Consider the following 20,168-nt stretch of genomic DNA (forward strand, 5'->3'; position numbering starts at 1 on the left):
CCAAAGGAGTTGTTGTATGGAAAGAAAGGGAAATTCAGACATAAAATACATTTTAAAGTTAGTTCTTCCAAGGGCCATCTGTTTGCTCAAATTCAGTAATGTCCCCAAAGGTGTTAGGGCATGTCCTGGATTGTCTAATGGCCACTGGAGTGGCACCAGTGAGCTTCAAAGAGGGCTTTGCCAAGTTCTTCTAAGCCTTATCTACACCCAGCAACAGCTCCAACTCCCATTGGGGTAGTTGCATTTTGTCTAAGTGTAAGCATGGAGAAGTTTGTCCCAATGGATCTAATTGGTTATAAACTGGATAATCCCCAATTAACTCAATGCCAAATCTAGTCTGCCTTTGTACACATGGTGCAGCTACACCAACTGCCAGTCAGCAATGACTAGGCTGGTGTATATCCCCACACATATATGAAACCTTAGTGAGGGAAATGGAGGCTGTGATGTAAGACCATAAATAAAGGTGGGTTGCAGGACAGGAGGTGAAAGCCAGAAAATTTTAATTAGTTGTGAAGACCTAAAGAAATGCAACTTTTTGACACCCAGGAGTTATGTTCATTTGCCTAATCTCTTCTCTATCAGTCTTTTTGAGTTTAGACAAGAAACTGTCTCATGTGATAATTAATCCTTGAAAAACCCTTGATTCCAGAGAACAAGTCTGAGTGACTTCTCAGTGTCTGGTCAAGCCTAAAGCCAAAAAACAGAGATCAAACAAAAAGAGGAAGAAAGAAGGAATAGTTACCTTGATATAGGCTCCATCTTGAGCAGAGTATGCTAGTTCTAAATTAGTGGTATCGGGTCCAGGTTTCTGGAGAAGATCTTTCAGCACCTCAATATATATTTCATACATGGACATAGAAAGGGACCAAATGGCAGGCCCATTCTGGCACTTTTGTGAGATGAAGAATCTAATGAAATATGCAATTATATCTTATCTTCCTGCAAAAGCAATGGAAAATACCATGTCATTTCATTAGCTAATTAAAACAGGGATGGCTATTCCCAGTCTCTTTCTACCTACAGGCTCCTGGAATGCCGAGTTCACACAACCATGTACAGATGTTGGGATAGACAGAGTGCACTGCCTTTATCATGACAGTGCTTGGATCTCAGGTCATAAACTCTGAGTCTGATAAATGACATACTCACTACCTGCTAAAAGCTAAAATGCCATTGCTAGTGTGGGTTTTTTTCTCCTGCACTATGCAATCAGTTACAGCTTTTTAAAAACTATATAAGACTTGCAAATAAAACCTTTGGTAGGAGTGCCAAACTATGATGGGTGGTAAAAATTCAAACCCAGATAACAGATTGAACCAGAAAATCCAGCCCACAGTGTGAATATGTGAAGTCTAGGCCTTTGTGACTCAGCCCTTTCTCCCAGCCAGCCACCCTACAGCACACCATGGTAGGCCTAATACAGGCATACCTCGGAGATATTGCAGGTTCGGTTCCAGACCACTGCAATAAAGCGAATATCGCAATAAAGCGAGTCACACGAATTTTTTGGTTTCCCAGTGCACATAAAAGTTATGTTTACACTATACTGTAGTCTATTAAGTGTGCAATAGCATTATGTCTAAAAAAACAATGTACATACCTTAATTAAAAAATACTTTATTGCTAAAAATGCGAAGCGAGCAAATGCTGTTGAAAAAATGGCGCCGATAAACTTGTTCGAGGCAGGGTTGCCACAAACCTTCAATTTGCAAAAAACCGCAATATCTGCGAAGCACAATAAAGCGAAGCGCAATAAAACGAGGTATGCCTGTATAAGCACTGTGAACATGATAAGAATTTCTGAAAAGAATGCATGTCCCTTTGCATCTGAAGGGAGGTAAGTGTTCCTTGTTGCTAGTGGACATCTACAGGACTCAGTTGTGTTTAACAAGCATATTCACTGAGCGTACCCCAGGCAATTGGTTTGGTTCTGGAGGAGCTGAAGAACTGATTGGAGATTTTTGGTGCTCACCAATTGTTAATCTCTTTTCAGTAAAAGCTCCCCAGATAGGTAATCAATTATCAGAGGGATAAGGCCTGAACGGTCACTTCTGTCACCCATCAGTAAGTGCCACTTCTTGGAGTCAGACTCTCCGAAGGTCATGAAGTTCACATTCATCCCCTCAGCAAACATGCTCAGCAACGGCTGCAAGGCCTTGAAGAAGACAGTTTGTGTGGTGGCTCTACCATCAAACAGCTCCTGAAAACTGAACAGAGAGCAAGAGTTGGAGGAATTGTCTGGGAAACTATTCAAAAGAGTGATGGGGAATTAATTGCTAGAGCTGTGGGAACCCACTTGTCAATCAACAAGAATTTGTATGAAAGAAAAAGAAAAAAAGCACATCTTGGAGCACAAGAGTTCTAATGCTGGATATGTAACGCTGGTATCTTCTATGGTGAGTGGACTGAAGTACCAGGGGGACAGAAGTCAGATTATTAAAAAGGAGCCAACACTAACCCACTAGGTCACAATCATTTGTGAAGCTTGACTACTAATACAGGGACAGAATTTTCGAGGGGCAAAGCGAACGTTGGAGCTTGAAGGCACCAGGGCAGTTAATGGTGGCAAAAAGAGGAGGAACTGCAGAATGGGAGAATGATCCTGTCCTTTCTCTCCCTCAACATGCACCAAAAATTGAGGGATCTGCTTCTCTCTCCCACCAGAGACCACACGCATTGCAAAGGTAATTTCTATCCCTTTGCAAGGATACCAGCAGTTCCACATACAGATCATCCCAAGGCAGCTCTGCCGGAGGCCTAAGAAGAGCTCTTCCTCTAGCTAGAGCAGTAGAGTCACAAACGCTCAGGAAAGGGGCATGATGAAAGACAGGAAGACTGGAGAAAACAGGAGAGGCGGCAGTGGCTCCACCGGACCTAAATGAAATCCCTTCTCCACCAGGGGCCGCAGAAACAGCTTTTCCAGACCAAGGGATGTGCACCCTGAGCTCCTGCTCCCCCGGCCTACTTGGACAGATCCTCCCAACCACATCAACGTTCATCCCAAGGACGCTGGGGCCGGAGGGACAAGCGGGAAGCTGAGGCTGTGGCAAGCGAGGCCGGAAACCGCGGCGCTGGTGGTGGAGGTGGAGGCGGGTGTTGGGCGAAGGCAGCGTCTGACCCTAAGGGCTGCGGCTGAGCGCGGGCCGGGGTCTGTCGGAATGACCAGGCCGCGACTGTGCTCTGCCCTTGGCTACTCTCCCGCCACCGCTTTCCCCCGGACTATAACGCCAGGTCCTGTCTCCATGACAACCGCGCCGCGCAGCAGTTCCGAGAGAGGAGCGGAGGTGCACGCGGAAGGGAAGTGCGTCTTTCGCGCTCCGCCTCCCCCGGTGTTGGACGGAAGGGCAGGAGGGACAAACGACCAGTGACTGAGGAGCCGAACAGCCCGCCGCTGAGCCGCGAGCCTGTCCGCGGGGTCCCGGTGCCGTCGGAGGGGGCGGGCGCCGTGCCGCAAAGGCTGGGCCGGGCCGGACTCGCCCCGACCCCCCAGTCCCCGGGCGGCGCTGATCACAGGCTCCGCCAGGGACCTGGGGCAGCAGCACCCCACGCAGACCCGGTGTCCCCCCTAGGGCAGCTCCGCTCCTGGCTCCCGGGGTGGGATCGGGCCCAGCACCTCCAGCCAGTCGCCGTGTGCCTGGACCAGGCCTCGACCACCTCCGGGCACCAGGCCAGGGCACGCTGTGCTCGGGGCCCCTCTGGGGTCCAGCGTTTGGCATCTGAGATTGGCGCTTGGTGCCACCGCTCCCCTCCCGCCACGTTTTTCGGACCGGGGGTTGACCACCCTGGCCAAAGCTGTTAGCAAAACTACAGCCAGTGCTGTGGTACAACAAGGGGCTTAAGATACAGCTCCAAGGAGAACCACAACCAACACTGTAAACTGGTCCCAAGACTGTAAACTGCTGCAGGTAAAGGAGTGGGACCAAAATAGCCAGTGCTGTGGTACAACAAGGGGCTTAAAACACAATCAAGCAAGGCAAGGACGGGAACCACACCTCCTGCTACAGGGGCCAGCAAACCACCCTGCCCTCCTGCCAAGTTACTGTGGAGTAAAATTCCTTTCTAACCCCAAATGCAGTGGCGATCATCAGTCTCACCTGGAACAGAGGGGTAGAGACCCTCTAGCCAGTTGGCTTTGGGTTTAAGTCCCAGCAGGAGCACTAGCAGACCCCAGTTAAAATCCCCCGCCTTGGCTGCAGCCAATACCAAATGCTCACCTTCCTCAGAAGCCCCTGCTGCCCCATATCCCCTGACATAGCAGCAGGATGTAAAAAATCCTTCCTGGCCCCATGGAACCAGCAAAGACCAGAAGTGTGGGAAACACCCATAGTAGAACATAAGCGTAGCTACTCCTAGATCAGCCCTGACCAATGCTTGCCCAACCCAGAAGAGTTTAAGGCCTAATGGATATGAAAACACAGATCAGATAAGTACACAGGAACACAACCCAAGGAAAAACCTATGAATCTTGAGTCCTAAGACCATTGATTTGTCCTTCCTATGCGTAGCACTATAAGTGTCCATTATTCATTTCTCCCCTTTACAGAAATGTAACACGGTTTAGACTAATAAAGGGAACGGTCCTTATCCATAAATGCAAAACAGCTGCACTGTGTATTCCTAAGAGACTGACAGGACTTAGGTGAAATTCATAGGTAAAAAAGTGAAATTTTTTGCACATGCTTTGGGTGCTTATGCCAGCACTTACCTGAGTCCAAGCAAAGCCATACTCTTGTATAGTTCAAGGACCATGCTAGTTTTCAGGCCTTTGTTATGTTACCTCATCTATTGACATCACAAAGAACTGCTGGCCACTGAGTCCTTCACTTTGCTGGTAGCACTCCTTGAGTGGGGTGCACCACTGAATATAAAAGAGGAAGAGTTTGCCTTTCTATGAACACAAATGGAAGTGACCAGATACCAATTCTCCAGGACAACAAACTCCTCTGAGGAAAGGTAAGACAAATACCTGTCCATATTCCTGTTCCCAGGCTGGCTCCCTAGAATACGTGGGATTCCAGCAAACACTCAGAGTGCATTTGGTCACATTCTGACACCTATAGTTAAGGTCTGAAATCCACATTAGATGTCTTACATATTTAAGAGCCTTCATGAAGTTTTTGGCATGCATCTATTGTCTCCACCTCTGAAAGCAATCGCAAGTTTGGTAGATAAAGTAACTACAGATGTAATGTACTAAACAAGTTTGATAAAGTAGTAAATAATGATGAGGACAGAGCAGTCAGATGAGCATTTTTTAATCACTTGGTAAGCTAAGCCCATTCAAACAAAATGCATGTTGGTATAGCCCAATGCAAAGTTTATCAGAACTTAGTAGAGATGACATATTTTATTAGATCAACAAGATTTTTGAAAACAAATTCTTTAATTGCAATTGATTTTTTTTTTTTTTTTTGCAAAAATCTTGTTGGTCTAATAAAAGATATCATCTCTACTCAAGTCCTGATTGCCTTTTCCTCTAAACTAATACAGCTACAACCTGGATACCCAATGCTAAGAAAATGGCATGCAGGTCAGGTTGTAGAGTAGGGGACTGCACCCTGAAAAATGGGCTCCAAGAAAGCTCTGGGGGTCACACTGAACAAGCAGCTCAATAGGGGTCGCTAGTAAGACAGCACAATTAAGAGATCTAATGCAACTCTTGGATGTATAAAAAAGAAAGTAGCCATCAGGAAAAAGACAGTCATTTTAGCACTAGCATTAGTGAAACCAGTACTGAAATTCAGCCTGACATTCTGGAATCTACATTTTTATAGATTTCATAGACATTAGGGCTGGAAGGGACCTCAGAAGATCATTGAGTCCAGCCCATGAAAAAAAAATGGAGATGGTGCTTCCTACTGAAATTGCTGATGTAAGAGTCAAATTCTAAACTGAATTGTTAGTGCTGAATTTAAAAATAAAGTTTGCCTCATGGTTTTTGAGCCATTTTTTTCACAATCATGGTGCAACTAACAACTTGGTTATAGAGCATCAGTTTTTCTGTGGGATAACAGAACTTTGCAAACAAGTAGAAAAAAAACTTCTTAACTAGAAAATCTCTTGGCATCTACGCTCATTCCAACATGAAATTTAACAACTTTAAACAACCATAGTGGTGATGATGAGACTCCTTTTGAACTCGCTGACTTTAGGAGAGCTTGTGGGGTCTGGTCCTGGAGCTCTTGCTTAATGGAGTGTTAACAAATCAGTACTTGCTAATTAGCGTTCCTAAAGCACTTTGAAGAGGTGGAACTGCAGTATCTAACCTGGTTTCAGAGGAGGGCCTCAAGAGACTGACCTGCACCTCTCCATGGGCTGCCTGATTTTGTTGCAGGAGTATGCATTGCTCACATGAGTAAAGTTGCAGGTTCAGGCCCTATATGGTATTTTATATTGTTTTTCTACAGGTGGAAGGGAAAACTCCAACCAGAAGCCAGGATAGACTGAATATGAATCCCAGCCTAGTTGGAACCAGAGGATTTATGGGAGTTTTCCATAAGAATGATAAAAGCTTAACCACTTTCAGAAGCCCACTGAATCCCCCCACATGTAGGCAACAGGGAACCAGTATATCAGTCCCAGGTGCTTTCACTTCCCTTTACTGCCTGATTCTATGAGATACTGAGCAGCTTTCAGCATCAGTGGCACTCAGCCTCTTGCAGGAGAGTACTCAGCGTCTTATACAGTTGGGCCTCAGCAAATAGCAAATATATCTAAAGGTGATATGCAAGGAAAAAGGCCAAGGGTAAAACTGCTTGTTGCATCTTATTTCCCCCATCACATTTGCTTCTTTAAGGGTAATGTGTGTGGGGTTTTATTTCCAGGGTTCTAGCTCATTTCAGTAACGTGTTGCTAGTGCTGGATGAGATGCCGAACTTTCCAGAGGAGCTCCAAGGAGAAAAGAAAGGTGTGCTGTATTTGACCCAGTACAAAGTAAGAACCAAAACTCCATCTATCCTGTTACTTACCTTGTGCCCAACTCTGTCATACCTGAAAGGCTGGCAGATTACACAAGTTATGAGCTGGCTTTGCATAGACTTGAAGTTTGTTGTGTCGTGTAGCTATGTCATCACTGGACAAATCAGCGTGGCTTTTGGAGTGAAAAGTGTGGATGACAGAAGGAAAAGATTAGAGATGCTGCCTAGAAGTCAGTCTGAATAGCTAGAATGCTAAACTGCAGTTACAGTACCTCTATGAACAGATTAATACAGACCTAGTTAATTCCATAAGGTCAAAACTACACAATAAAGGTTTGTCTCACTTGGTTGGTCATGCTGATTTTTATTTTTTTATTTTTATTTTTTTTTGCCAGTGCAGCCCTAGCATAGATACAGCTATAACAACACAAAAGGTACTGGGAGAACTAACAGAAGCCATGTTGGTTAGTAACCCTTTGAGGTTACTAAATTTGCATCTGCAAAAGGAGGGGTTTACTAGCCTAGTAAACCTTTCCAATATAAAGCCTCTCATGCTATTACCCAGCAAATGGTGCTTTAAACCAGGGTGCCAGGTAGCCTCTGTATGTGTGGGGACAGACAAGAAAGAGCATGGGGGAAGGAGATCAGAGTGGCACTTAAGGAGAGTGCAGGGCTAATTTGTGGCCCCCATTGCATTAAACAAACTACTATTAGTATATTTTTGGAACACTTTCCCTTTAAACCTGCAGGAGGCAGCTACCATTTTGCATTCAGTTCATGTGTAGCATGTTGCAGAGGAGACTCACGCACCACGGTCTCTTTTGTTCCATGTTGGTTCTTTCCTTTCATTTAAAAGAAAGTTCTTTCCTACTGAATATGTGATTGCTGCTTGTCAAGGAAAAAACACATCATGGTGCACTCATTGGTCACCATCTATACCATAGAATGGATTATTAGTTCTGGAGAGCAAGCAATATCCTGGAAATGGTGTTACCAAGAGGTAGATCTTACCTTTGCTCCTATTAGGGGTGAGACTCACAGTCTTCGGTTCTGTTAGGAGGTCCCATCCATACCACTTTCTGACACTTCCATGATTTTCATTCACTTCCAAATTTGTTCTCATAATTACTTTTGGCAGGGAGTAATGTGACCCCTGACTACAGGGGACCAGTGTAGCAAGAAATATACTGGGGTAATGGGTTGGCCCTGGTCCAAGTTGTTTAACTATCTCTGGCTCATCATCTCCAGTACTGGCAGTGGGTTTCCTCAGCCTTTCTTCCCTTATGGTTCCCACACTTCCTAAGTAGATACCACCAGCCAAAGCCATCCTCTTCCTGACGCAGTTTGTATCTCCATTTCCCTAGATAATATTCCAGCACAAGGACAAGGGCTCCACAACTGTCCGTTTTCCACTTCAGCTTCTGGAGGACTGCGTGCTAGGGGAAGAGGCAAGCTCCAAGCAGCAATATGTCACAGGAACTATTAGTATGTGTCATATTTTTATATCCACAACCACCACAAATCACTTTCATGTTCACTTCAAGTGAGGAGAGGCAGGTGGACTCAATGTGGGTGTATTAACCAGAAGGCCGCATACATTTGTGTTTTCATAACCACTGTAGGAAAGGGGATTTAGATGACTCATCAGGTACACTGAGCTGGTATTGCATCTGATTCCTGCTGTCTTCTATAAATGGGAAGCAAGGGCTGGGATGAAGGAATTGGGACATCCATAAATCTTGAATCCATCAGCTATAATTTTCAGTTAATAAGGAAAACACTTTGTGCTCAAATAGACACACACGTATCAGAATAAACATCAGGATGTTTGCCTAGGATAAGTGCAGCTGGCTCACTGGGTGTCAGTGTCCTTCCACACGATAGAGGAATCATTAAGTACCTAGTTGCAACAGATTCTTTGGAACTAGAACCCTGATATTCCACTACCTGCACAAGAGGACAAGCCTCTTCTGTGCTTCACTTCAGTCCTGGGGATAATGATCCCCACTATGCAGGCATGTTATAAGACCTAAGCGGTGACCGTACAGAGGTTTTACATCCTTGAAGGAGAAGTCCAAAAGAACATTACCTAAGACCCACTCAAAGAATAGATACGATCTACAAATGCCTAGTCATGCCCTTTTGTAACATTACTTTTCGGACAAGGTAAGGATTGCTTCACAGGTGTTGTTCATTCATGCCTGTGGGCTGGTGGGGAAAGGTACTGCAGGAGGGAAGAGCAGAAAAAACAATTAGGTACAAAGAGATGAGGAAAAATATACAACATAGCAGTGTGTGGAGAGAGGAAATGTATCCAGTGCAGGAATGTCAGCTGACTTCACTAATTCTCACCATCTCATCCTCTTAGCTTCCAACCAAGGTGTTCTCACCTTCAAATTCATCTTTCTGTATGGAGCCAGCGATTGCCTGAACATGATAAAAAACTTATCCTCAGCAGGTGAGGTCCTGGACAGTCAAGCTGCTTTCTTCTCCATGTAATTTTAGAAGTATAGTGTATGTGCATTGAAGAAGCTTGAGTACTGAGTGCATTGAGCTTCCAATACAAGGGCCAGATTCTACCACCTTCGTTCTCATTTAAAAGTATATTCATGAACAATCCCACAGAAGCCAGTAGAACTACTTGTGTTGTCAGATGCCCCAGATCACTGCCAGAGTACCACAATTCAGCCCTATAAAGCCAATATAGATAAAGGATACAACGAAGAAGTGCAATATAAAATACCAAACACTACAGCTTGGCACCAGCTTTGTGTCTCTTGTGTTTGCGTATTGGCACACAGAGGGTTTATATTTGCTACTTTTACAGCATCCCAGTCTGGATGTCTTTACAGCTCCTCTGCACTAGTTTTGTAGATCTTACATGGTCATTCTCAAGGTGCCTGACTCCCTTGCATACACCGATGAGTCTGCTCCTCCAGTGCCACTAAATTAGAATAATTTTACCCCAAGTCAATTATCCTCTCTTGAATTCATCATTCACAATCCCAGATCCTAGCATACCTCTGTGTGATACAACCACATCATTTACAGTAGGGAAAGAACGTTGTGGCACTAGCAAACCGTATGCCAGCCCTGGCATGAACTTGCTTTCTCAGGGACACTAGTCCAGTCCACTGACAGAAGCAGACTCCAGTGCAAAGCCTGGCACTTTGTCATGCCCTATAGCAGGGGTCAGCGACCCCCAGCACGTGTGCCCAGCATGGCACACAAGGCCATTTTGCTTGGCACACCACTGCTAGGATGGGCTCTAAGCAGCTGCTGCCAGCCACGGAGCCTAGGTTGCGCCCAACAGGCAGCTGGGAGGCTGCAAGCAGACTGGGCTCTGTGGGCTGATGACTGCAGCCGGGAGGCTGCGAACAGCTGCTTCAGGTTCCGGCATGTCGGCACTCCAGCACCTTCCAAGGTAGATATTGTGGTGTTTTTGGCACTCTAGCCACAAAACTTTGTCTACCCCTGCCCTATAGTAATTTTTCCTTTGCTTGCTTAGAAAGAGCCCTCATCTCCCAGGAATTCACAAACTAAGATTTTTCAAAATTGGGAATTTCATTCCAAGATCCAGTGGTGCCTAACTTGCTTAGGCTGTCTAATGACAGCCCTTTTCCATGAGGATGCTGTAGCTCTAGGTTTGTTTATGGTGCAATTCACATGTCAGGAAACTCATCATTCTTCTGTGGCTATAGCTAGTGGAACTGGTTAAGCAGGAATTTTAAGGGCAGTGTTTTATGCAAGTTATATAGAATACTCATCAAGGTAATTAATATTCCCAGGAATGAATGGAACGCTAGCTGCATTTCCCAAACCCCTGAATGAACTTTATGTTTAGCATGAAACAATTTGCATGACAATAATAACTACACTGAATACATAACAATGATCTTAGATGTGGATGAGACAAGCTGAGTATCTGATATACAGATCTTGATCCTCACATACAAGAGGGGTTTAAATACAAAAAAGGGAAATTATTTATCACAGCACTGACCAACTGGCAGCCTGCTGGCTGTATGTGGTCTACAAGGGGTATATCTATTGCTCCTGAGCTCCCAGCCATCCCTCCCTCCCCCTTTCACTCTGGCTGCAGCAGCAGCCAGGGCCTCTGGACTTTCCCTCCAATTTCCACCTCCTGCATCTGCCCCAGGGGGTTTTCTTCCTACTTATTTTTTTCTTCCCTTGTGGCTGCTTCATATTCATAAGGTTGTCTTCCAAACTAGAACCTCTGGAAATGTCATTAGTTTTTAAGTGAGAAGTTACATTATGCAGAATCACATGCAGCCTCCAGAAAATATCAGATCTACATCCTACCCCATACCAACTCAGTCCAGCACCTTCTCCTTGCATCTAGAAAAGTTCATTGCCTTGATATCAAGGTGATCAATGCCTCCAATAGCCAGATTCATTCTTGCAAAGCACTTTGAGGTTTGTAGGTAAAAAGCATAAGATCCATGCAAGGAGTTTACGTTTACTAATGTGATTCATCTTCTATTTATTAAAACAGATATATTAAGAGAAGCCAGTAATCTCCAGGAGTATCCAACTGCCTCGATCTACACCTATGCCTACCCATCAGCACCTCGAGCTCCCCGTAAGCATGGAAATGTTGTTATCCTTAAATGAAATGTGCCCAACCCTTCATCAGAAGACAGAGAGAAAAACCAAAGGCTCCATTCAAAGCTCACAAAAGTCAACTGAATCCTCTCCAATGCCTTCAAGGGCACTTTCTTCCCCCTTCTTTGTGCCCTTGTGTGACAAGGTATTTAGCAGAATTTACATACTTGTTGGAATCTGACTGGGCTGAACCATGAGCACTTCTGCTGTGGCCCCAAACTTGTGACCTCTGGGCTATCAACCATGCACCTTAGCACTTGCACCAACCCAGCCCCTTTCAAGGGCACTGGATCAGACCCAGTCTCCATGTCCTTTCAGGCTACTCACCTGAGATGTTTCAGCAGCAATATCCCCACTGATGTGAATGGCTCATTCTTTCCTGAATATGAGAAGGGCTATGTTAGTGTTTTCATTCAAGTCTGGGCCAGGTGCAACCATGCTTTCCTAAATGCCACCTCAAATGCACCTGTACAGTTCCTACTGGCCTCAGTGATCAGTTTGGCCCCACATTCTATTCTCTCTTCTGTAATTCTTATGCCACTGTCATCACTGCAGTCTGAGTGCCTTCTAGTAGTTCATAAAGCAGCCTGGCTAACAACTGTCACATTTGTTGTAGTCAGAGAACTATAGTTGGAGCCCAGTCCTGCAAAGAGAGAACTCACTTCCCGCAGATGCCAGGGGGATCTAAGGGCATTTGTTGCCTCACCACACAGAATCAGAGCTTGAGAACAGAAGGCAATAATAAAGCTTATCTTGGGAAACCTTGTCAGAGGAACTTGCATTCTATAAGCATTTCTGTGAGGTTGGTTCAAGTTTCTTCAGAGCTAACCAGACTATGTTGGCAAAAGGGGAGCTACTAAAAGAAGCTTCCATGTGCATCAGAAATTGGTACTATAAAATATTTGTGAGAGAGAAGTTACTGTCTAATTCGGGAGGTTCAGTTCAGTTGCTCACACAAGACAGCCACCAAGTTAGCACCAGACAAGAGAGGGCTGGGTGGAGGCTTCATTTAAGCTGTGGTTGTTGTTTCCATCCAAGAGGCTAAAAGGTTTGTTCTCTTTGGCAGGTTTATTCAATCCACTTCCACGCTGGCCACCTCCATACCCTGGGCCACCAGAATTACCACCCCCATACTCTGAAGTGGAGTTGACAAGCTCTAGAGGTAGGTCAGTGCAATGGTATACAGAGCATCACGTAGCTGTCAGTCACCTTTCTGGGTACCTGGCTCTTGGCTGCATTTCACTTTGCTAGGCAGGTGGTCATCCAGCCCAGCATGATCCACCAGGGTAGAGCTTGTTCACATGCATCAGAGGCTCCATCCACCCACACTACAGTGGGAAACCTCCCGTTGCACCCATAATGTAGTCCCTGTATTTAAGTGCAAGCAGGCTCAAGCTCAGCTCCTCACTTTCCTCATCTATCAAGCAGCAAGGGTCATCAGCATCAGTTTACAACAATGAAAAATGCATGATCTATTGAAGACAAATATAATGAAACATAAATACAGCATAGATAGGTTACATAAATGTGCTGGGAATGCTATGTTAACATTGTATTAAAACACAAACATCTTTTTTCCTTTTCAGTTCACTTTAAGCAGTAATATCTCTGGTTTCCCTGACAACAGAGACATTATTTTCAAGATACAAAAATATTTTGCAAGATTCATTATAAATACCTTTTAACCCAGATGCAAAAACTAATTAAAAACATTACCCTTGTCACTTTCCCCACATATGTTTAATACAGGTTTGCATGATATTTGCTTGTAGCTCAACACAATGCATAGAAATGGGACATGAATCTGACTAACTCAATCAGCTTAGGGCCATCTTTTTTTTTTTTGATGACCATTTATGTGACATTCATTTGTGGAGGAGAAATTGCAGCAGAAAGGCTTATATCAAAGGGCCGTGGAAGGGGGAAGCTTGTGGAGTCATGATTAGTTCAGTCTCAACCTTGCATTTTATTATGGATTTTGAGACAGTTTGCATGTCTTTCACTGCATACCAGTTCATTAATCTTATTTACCACCTGTCTTTCAGTAGCAACCAACCTCCCCAGTCAGATTTGAGGCCCCACCGAAAGAGGCATTGCACACACAAAAGATTTTGGGAATCTAGTTTGTGATGTCTTAAAAGTGCTGTTTTTCAGAAAACACTGATCCAACTATCCTTTGAAAATGAGCATGCAAAAGGACATATAAAATCATAAGTCATTTTTGGACATTCTTTCCATAATGACTATATAACAGAAGAAACGTGACATATTTTGACTATGTTCAGTAGATGTAATATTTCCATATTAAAGCAGCAGGGCTGGCCTGAATATATACAATTGTTAGATTTATCTAATTTGAATGTGTACTAAGTACATGTTTTTTCCATGTGGAATAGCACGTTGCTCTTTTAAGCTGGGATACGTACCCATGTAGCTGCAGAGTTAGGGCAGCACGGCCTGTGTCAGCCCTAGAAACTGTACCATTGCCTGGGTACCAAGGCTGCTTTTCCTCAGAGCAGCCACCTCTCCCTCAAAAAAAAGGGTAGGCACCATTCTGCTTCACTTGTGCAACATGAGAATTGTACTCGGGATACAGCATTAATGGGGAGGAGGCTAGCTTGGAAGAGATCAGCCCAAAGAATCTCTTACCATTTTAAGGCCATGTCCCTGCCCAGCTCACAGTCGCTGATGCTTAATAAAATATTTTAAGTCCTCTGGAGCCTGGGCACACAAAGAGTTACCCTGGTGTAACCGACACCAGTTTTGCAAATGAATATAAAAGCACACCAGCATCTGCAGCAGAGAGATGACCAGTTACTCTGCACAACTGGCACAATGACAAAAGCCTCACTCCAAGATAGTGGGAGAACTGGTATTAGCCTATTTTTGTAGAACAAACCTTTACACCCCAGTATCACTGTGCAGAGTCAGTATTTTTACTGCTTTTCTTCCTGGGGTAAGTCCACACCAGTTTCTATTTACAAGTTTCATGTCTGCTCCATTTTTATACTAGTGAGAAGGCCCCGTTTGCCTGCATCAATAGGTGACAATTTAGTATTACTTCTATGCATTAGGTAATTTAAATGGTCCACCCAAACTGTTTGAGCTCCTGGTAGTATATTAGTTGCATTGTAAGCACAGATTCAAGCCTTCTATCTAAATGTGTCGCACAGTAGGCCTTGAGAGACACTGGCCCCTGGTAGCAGCTGAACAACAAGCACACCACAGTAAATACTACAGTAACAGTCTTTAGAGGAAGGAATGGGGACATTCTAGGCATGAAATATTGTAGTAGGTTCTATAAACAGACCACAGTATAACTCCATCCAACACCCTCAGAGCTGTACAGCAGGGAGCACATAGGCCTGTATAGAATCATAGAACATGAGGAAGGGACCTTAGGAGGTCACATCTAGTCCAACCGCCTGGTCAAAGTGAGACCATCCCTAACTCAATCAATTCCAACCAGGGCTTTAGAGCAAAACCTTAGAAACCATCTATCCATGGAAGGGGTTCTGTTTCCATGGTTCAGCCCCAGGGTATAGGCACATGGCAGGCGCACAGTACTGGCCTACCTAGTCTGCTCTGTTGTTATAACAGGTGGGTCTAGGCCATAAAGTTTGGATCCAGACCAGATCAGAACTTACTTAAATATTCAAGGAGGGGGTTGGGTCTAAGGGTCTGGTTTGCTAAAAAGAATGGACTGAAAACTTGTCCTTAATGTCCCTAAACTGTGTTGCTGTTTGGATCCTCTGTTGTAGGGGGGACTAACCTCCATCTTGGGGGCAGTCATGCAAGACAGTAACAGCATCTCTGCTTTTCTCTTGTATTTATCAGAGAGCCAGGAGGGTTGTTGCCGCTGCAGGACCCAGAGAACCCATGAGCAGACAGACAGGCAGGACTGAAGAACCAACACAGAAATGTACAGACACACAAACCTAGCATCTCTTGCTTTCTCTCTTCCATTTACCCCTCATCCCCCAACAATGGGCCAGTGAAAATAGCATCCCAGTCTCAAAGCTGGATTTGTCCCCTGACAAGCTGCTCTGTCCCCATGCCTTCCAGAGTGCCTCCCACCTCACTGCAACCTCAGATTTGCCTCTGCCTCATCTTTGCAACTGTTTTGTTTAATCCCCAAACCATATTCCAAGAACTTGGCCAGCTACTAAGGCATCTTATCTCAATTACACCTTTGCCCCTACACTCTTGCACATATGCAGACTTCAGAACTGGACTGTATTTAATTTAATTTGATTGGAAAACACATCTTGTCCCTATGAACAAGCTTGGTAAACAGCACCAGCACCAGCCTCCAGAACAATGCTATATAGTTGGTCTGGAATGTAAAGAGGACAGACTGCTTAAAATATATAGCAGTCAGTATTCCCAGTTTGATATTAATTCTTGATGTTACTGGGCAAATCATGCCCTGTATCCGTCTCATTAATTACTGACTTTAGGGGTTTAATGGCTGCCCACACTGTAGTATTTAAATATACTTGCACATATAAGTCAGGCAAAGTTTGTAGCTGGCTTCATGAACTTTCTAGCACTTCTGCCTTTTTGAGAGTGAGCACTCCACTTACAGTAGGCTTTTAGGGGTTCCTTTTATTGAATTGTATTCATTTACTTTTTTTATGGGTTTTAAATTGAATGTTTGACTGGGGGTGAAGGGAGGGGGCAGCACTGTATTATTCTAAAGGTAGCAGAAAGGTTTAGCAGCATTTCCTAAAGATGGTCAGGTCTAATCTCTGGAAGTTTGTTCCCTAGCTGAGTCTTTGCCTCCACTTCTCACAAACTTCCTTAGGCACTTTTTGATCTGCAAAGAAGCACAGCTCTTGTGTTGGCTCTCGGAGCAAAATCTGACCTTTAATTAACCATGGCTCGATTCTTTAAAACTTGTGATGAGATCTTAAACTGGCATCAAAGGCTGCCTGGGAGCCAAATGAAGTACATGCTTCATTGGGTAAGACATGCTTGTGATGAGCCAGTTTACAGAGAAGGCACTGTGCCATTCCCCCACTTTTGCCAGCTGTAAAGCTTGATAAGGTGACCCCAGAGCTTTGAGCACCTCAGAAGAAAAGCAGTATTTGTGTGTCCCTGTTTGCCTGCAGGGACTCTGTGTGGTAACTCAGGCCCCCCAGGCAGCTCTGCTGATGTAGGTCAGAGTCCCTGACTGTGTGTCTGACTTAAACTATCAACCTGAACACACAGGCAGCCTAACAAATCTCACTCAGACCAAGTGACTGGTATTTCAGCAGCACTGCACCTGGGATCTGGCTGTTGCAGGATGGGCCACGACTCTTTAACTGTGACTATATTCCTTTTCCCTTCCAGATCACATGGAGCTGGAGCCATGTATGTCTGTGGAATATTAAAATTAGAGCCGATTACTTGCCTGAGATGGATTCTGTGTACTCTTTCTCTATTTGGCTTTTCTTCACCTGCCTTCCTTGCCCTGTGATACATGAACAATTTATACACAAACAGCCCATGTATCAGGCCTGTGCATAATACAAGAGCTGATCATATGCCCAGGTACCAGGAAACCTGGATTCTAACTGGCCTATTCTATGGCCTTAGGCAAGACATGTTCATGCCTCAGCTTCTCTACTAATAGAACAGGTATAATGGTAGTGATGGCACAGGAAGAGAATAAGCATCAGCGCAGACAAGTTCCTTTGAGATTCTTGGACAAAATGTAAAGAGTTATTACTGCCCCAAATTTAAGATGAAGAGGTGATCACTGGAAACAGTCACAAGTAGCCTAAAGCAAAGATATCTTGAGAGCCCTGGTTCCATGCTATACAATGAACAGAATCTTCTGCCTTAAGGGATGGCCTTATAACACTAGAGAGAAACTCTCTTACATGAGTACTTCAGGGGTCAGCAAAATCAATTGACTAGTATAGAAAGGGCCAGGGTTTGCAGTCTGCCATGGCTGCTTTGCATCAATGAAGTGGCACAAAATGGTTGGAGCTGGGAAATGGGGAATTACTCCTGGGAAGTGGAATTTCTCTGCTGCTGTGACTGGGGGAGTCAGCCCCACTATCTCCTGTGTCCACTATCCCTCGTAGTCCTAGGATGGAAGGGAGGCATCCTATACTAATAATTAGCTCTGCATCCTTGGTTTCTCTCCTGCTTCGTGCCAGCTGTGTGGGTGATGTGGATATTTGTTCACTGGAAATTGGATTCAGACCACTAACTCATTTCACAATCAGTTGCCAGATATTAGTGGCTTCTTATCACTAACAAATCTTAGCCAGATTTGAACTAGCACTGCTTATGCATAACTCCTGGTATAACAAGGCCTTCCACATGAAGGAAATCTTACTTCTCAGGAATTCCCTGATATTCTTGGAGGTGCCCAAGGCAACACTCTTATTTGAAAAATGTGCGAGTGTGAAGGGAGTTTGGGAGCTAATTAGCTGTTGAGAAGAAGGAACAATTTATGATTGTTTAAACAGGTTTTTAGAGCTTTTTATTATTTTGCTGCTTTTCCTAATACCATTACAGCTCTCTCCATGGCAACCAGTTGAGACATCACAGACTTTGTTCCTGTTCTGAGAGATTAGCTAGGAGGGCTGAAATTGTAATCTGTGGGTTGGGTGGAGAAATAGCAGTGTGGATAAGCTAAGTTAATGGAAACCAATGACAATGCTAGAGTGGACTGACTGCAACAGGGTAAATATCTGAGAACAAGAATTAAAAGCTGAACAGAAAAAAAATCAGCTCAGTCAAATTAATGCAGCAGAACAATTCCTAATATGGTTAAAAGTTTAAGTTTAAAGACCCGTCAGCAGAAATAAAGTGAACCACACTCCACAGCTCATGGTAGGCCGATCACCATCTGACCACAGAAATTCATAGTTTCATAGTTGGTCAGGTCGGAAGGGACCTGAGCAAATCACCAAGTCCGACCCCCTGCCATGGCAGGAAAGGTGATTGTCTAGCCTTGTCTTAAAGAGCCCCAGGGTAGGAGCCAGCACCACTTCACTTAGAAGTTGGTTCCAGATCCTAGCCGCCCTGACAGTGAAGTAGCACCTCCTGATGTCTAGTCTGAATTTACCCTCTCCCCGCTTGTGATCATTATTTCTAGTCACTCTTGGTAGTGCTCAGGGACACAGGGACTCCCCCAGTGCCTGCTGGTCCCCTCGAACTAGTTTGTAACAGGCCACTAGATCCCCCCTCAGCCTTCTCTTGTGGAGGCTGAACAGGTTCAGGTCTCCTTGTAGGGCCTGCCCTGCTGCCCCCTGATCATGCGAGTGGCCCTCCTCTGGACCCTCTCCACGTTGTCCACATCCCTTTTGAAGTGCGGTGCCCAGAACTGGATGCCGTACTCCAGCTGCGGCCTGACCCATGCCGCTTAGAGGGGGAGGATTACCTCCTTGGACCTGCTTGAGATGCATCTGTGGATGCATGACAAGGTGCAGTTGGCCTTCCTGACTGCATCCCCACACTGCCGGCCCATGTTCATCTTGGAATCAATGACGACTCCAAGATCCTTTTCTGCCTCTGCACTGACAAGAAGGGAGTTCCCCAGCCTGTAGGTGTGGTACTGGTAAATTGATGGGACAAAGTGCGGATTCTTCTGCTCCAAAATCTCTCACCAGTTAAGAGAAACTCCCAATAGCAAAATAGTAGGCCAGGGACTATGATACAAAAGGGAGCGCTCCTTATTCCAGCCTATAGAGGTCAGTTGTATGCAAGTATACCAGATAAATCTTTACAATTTTTGTTTTGGGACTTTCTCCTCACCCATCTTTTAGTATTGACTAGTTTAATACATGGTGAATAGGATTATTTAGTTAAGCACTGGCATGGACTGGAACCATACAAGTAGCTAGACTAGAAACTGTTCTGGTTTTACTGGGGTAAGGTCCATATTGACTAAAGCAGTGCCAGGACACACAGTCAAACAAACAAACACAAAACAAATTTCAGCTTTTTACTATAGTCATCCAAGCTGCACAAGCCAAGCCATCTCCTTTATCAATCTCATCCTCCAAGTATTTCAGTTTTTGTGAAGCTGTAGTCTGAAAACAGGACCCTTTTAGTCACACAGCCCCTTAAAGCAGCCATAGCAAACTACCTGCATCTCTTTCCTCCAGTTTTTCAGCTACAGGCCTTTCCACAAGAAAGAACTGCTTTTAGTATTGTCTAAGACCTGCAGGTCTTCAAAACAGGGCTGGGTAGACTTTGGAGGGGAATTAAATACCTGCTGAGATGAATGGGTGACTTAACACCTCAGTCATCTTCCTGCCCCATCCCCTTTCACCAGCCATAACACTGAGTAGAGTACTTGACACTCTTCTTCACTTCCTTTTACTGCCTATACCTGGTAGATATATTTCTCATAAATCATTGACTACCAGCTTCCTTCCTTCTCACAGTCTCAGCTTTCTTGGACCAAGAGGGCACAAAGCATAGCTGAGTGGCCCAGGGATGTTTCCAGGAAGCCCCTAGTCTTAGAAACAACCCCATTCATATCCCCCAACTACTACTGCTTTCTTAAAAAACAAGATAAATTTGCTGCCCCAAAAACTTTGTGAGTACAGCCATGTTTGAGGCAGGGCCTCATAACCTTCCAGAATGCCAACTACATCTAAACTCAAACTTCTG

At 44.6% G+C, this 20,168-nt stretch overlaps 2 protein-coding genes across 4 annotated transcripts in view; one reads left to right on the forward strand and one right to left on the reverse strand.

Moving 5' to 3' along the window:
- Positions 1-3,339, reverse strand: part of CCDC78 (coiled-coil domain containing 78) — a 34,914-nt gene extending 31,575 nt beyond the window's left edge. Inside the window, 4 exon segments of the mRNA XM_019539868.1 lie at positions 746-911; positions 1,972-1,999; positions 2,002-2,210; positions 2,878-3,339. Coding sequence (XP_019395413.1) covers positions 746-911; positions 1,972-1,999; positions 2,002-2,210; positions 2,878-3,002 — 528 coding nt within the window. The 5' untranslated portion in view covers positions 3,003-3,339.
- Positions 3,340-3,460: 121 nt separating this feature from the next.
- Positions 3,461-17,291, forward strand: LOC109313374 (WW domain-binding protein 2-like). 3 transcript variants are annotated; one of them, XM_019539865.1, is made up of 8 exons: positions 3,464-4,956; positions 6,828-6,936; positions 8,285-8,405; positions 9,289-9,378; positions 11,437-11,523; positions 12,613-12,708; positions 15,384-15,468; positions 16,884-17,291. In XM_019539865.1, the coding sequence occupies exons 1-7, from the start codon at positions 4,904-4,906 to the stop codon at positions 15,449-15,451; spliced, it is 624 nt and encodes a 207-aa protein (XP_019395410.1). In that variant the 5' UTR covers positions 3,464-4,903; the 3' UTR covers positions 15,452-15,468; positions 16,884-17,291. The 3 variants fall into 3 exon arrangements, with proteins under 3 accessions (XP_019395411.1, XP_019395410.1, XP_019395409.1); XM_019539864.1 differs by lacking the exon at positions 16,884-17,291 and having other exon boundaries at positions 3,465-4,956; positions 15,384-15,898; XM_019539866.1 differs by lacking the exons at positions 9,289-9,378; positions 16,884-17,291 and having other exon boundaries at positions 3,461-4,956; positions 15,384-15,898.
- Positions 17,292-20,168: the final 2,877 nt, after the last annotated feature.

The sequence above is a fragment of the Crocodylus porosus genome, unplaced genomic scaffold (genome assembly GCF_001723895.1).
Source record: "Crocodylus porosus isolate Cpor-Errol unplaced genomic scaffold, CroPor_comp1, whole genome shotgun sequence".
In the NCBI taxonomy this organism is placed as follows: Eukaryota; Metazoa; Chordata; order Crocodylia; family Crocodylidae; genus Crocodylus; species Crocodylus porosus.

Coding starts and splice junctions, on each gene's coding strand:
- LOC109313374 (XM_019539865.1), top strand. CDS start 4,904: ATGGAAGTGACCAGATACCAATTCTCCAGGACAACAAACTCCTCTGAG. Junction 4,957..6,827: donor ACAAACTCCTCTGAGGAAAG/GTAAGACAAATA, acceptor TTTTATTTCCAG/GGTTCTAGCTCATTTCAGTA. Junction 8,406..9,288: donor ATATGTCACAGGAACTATTA/GTATGTGTCATA, acceptor TCATCCTCTTAG/CTTCCAACCAAGGTGTTCTC.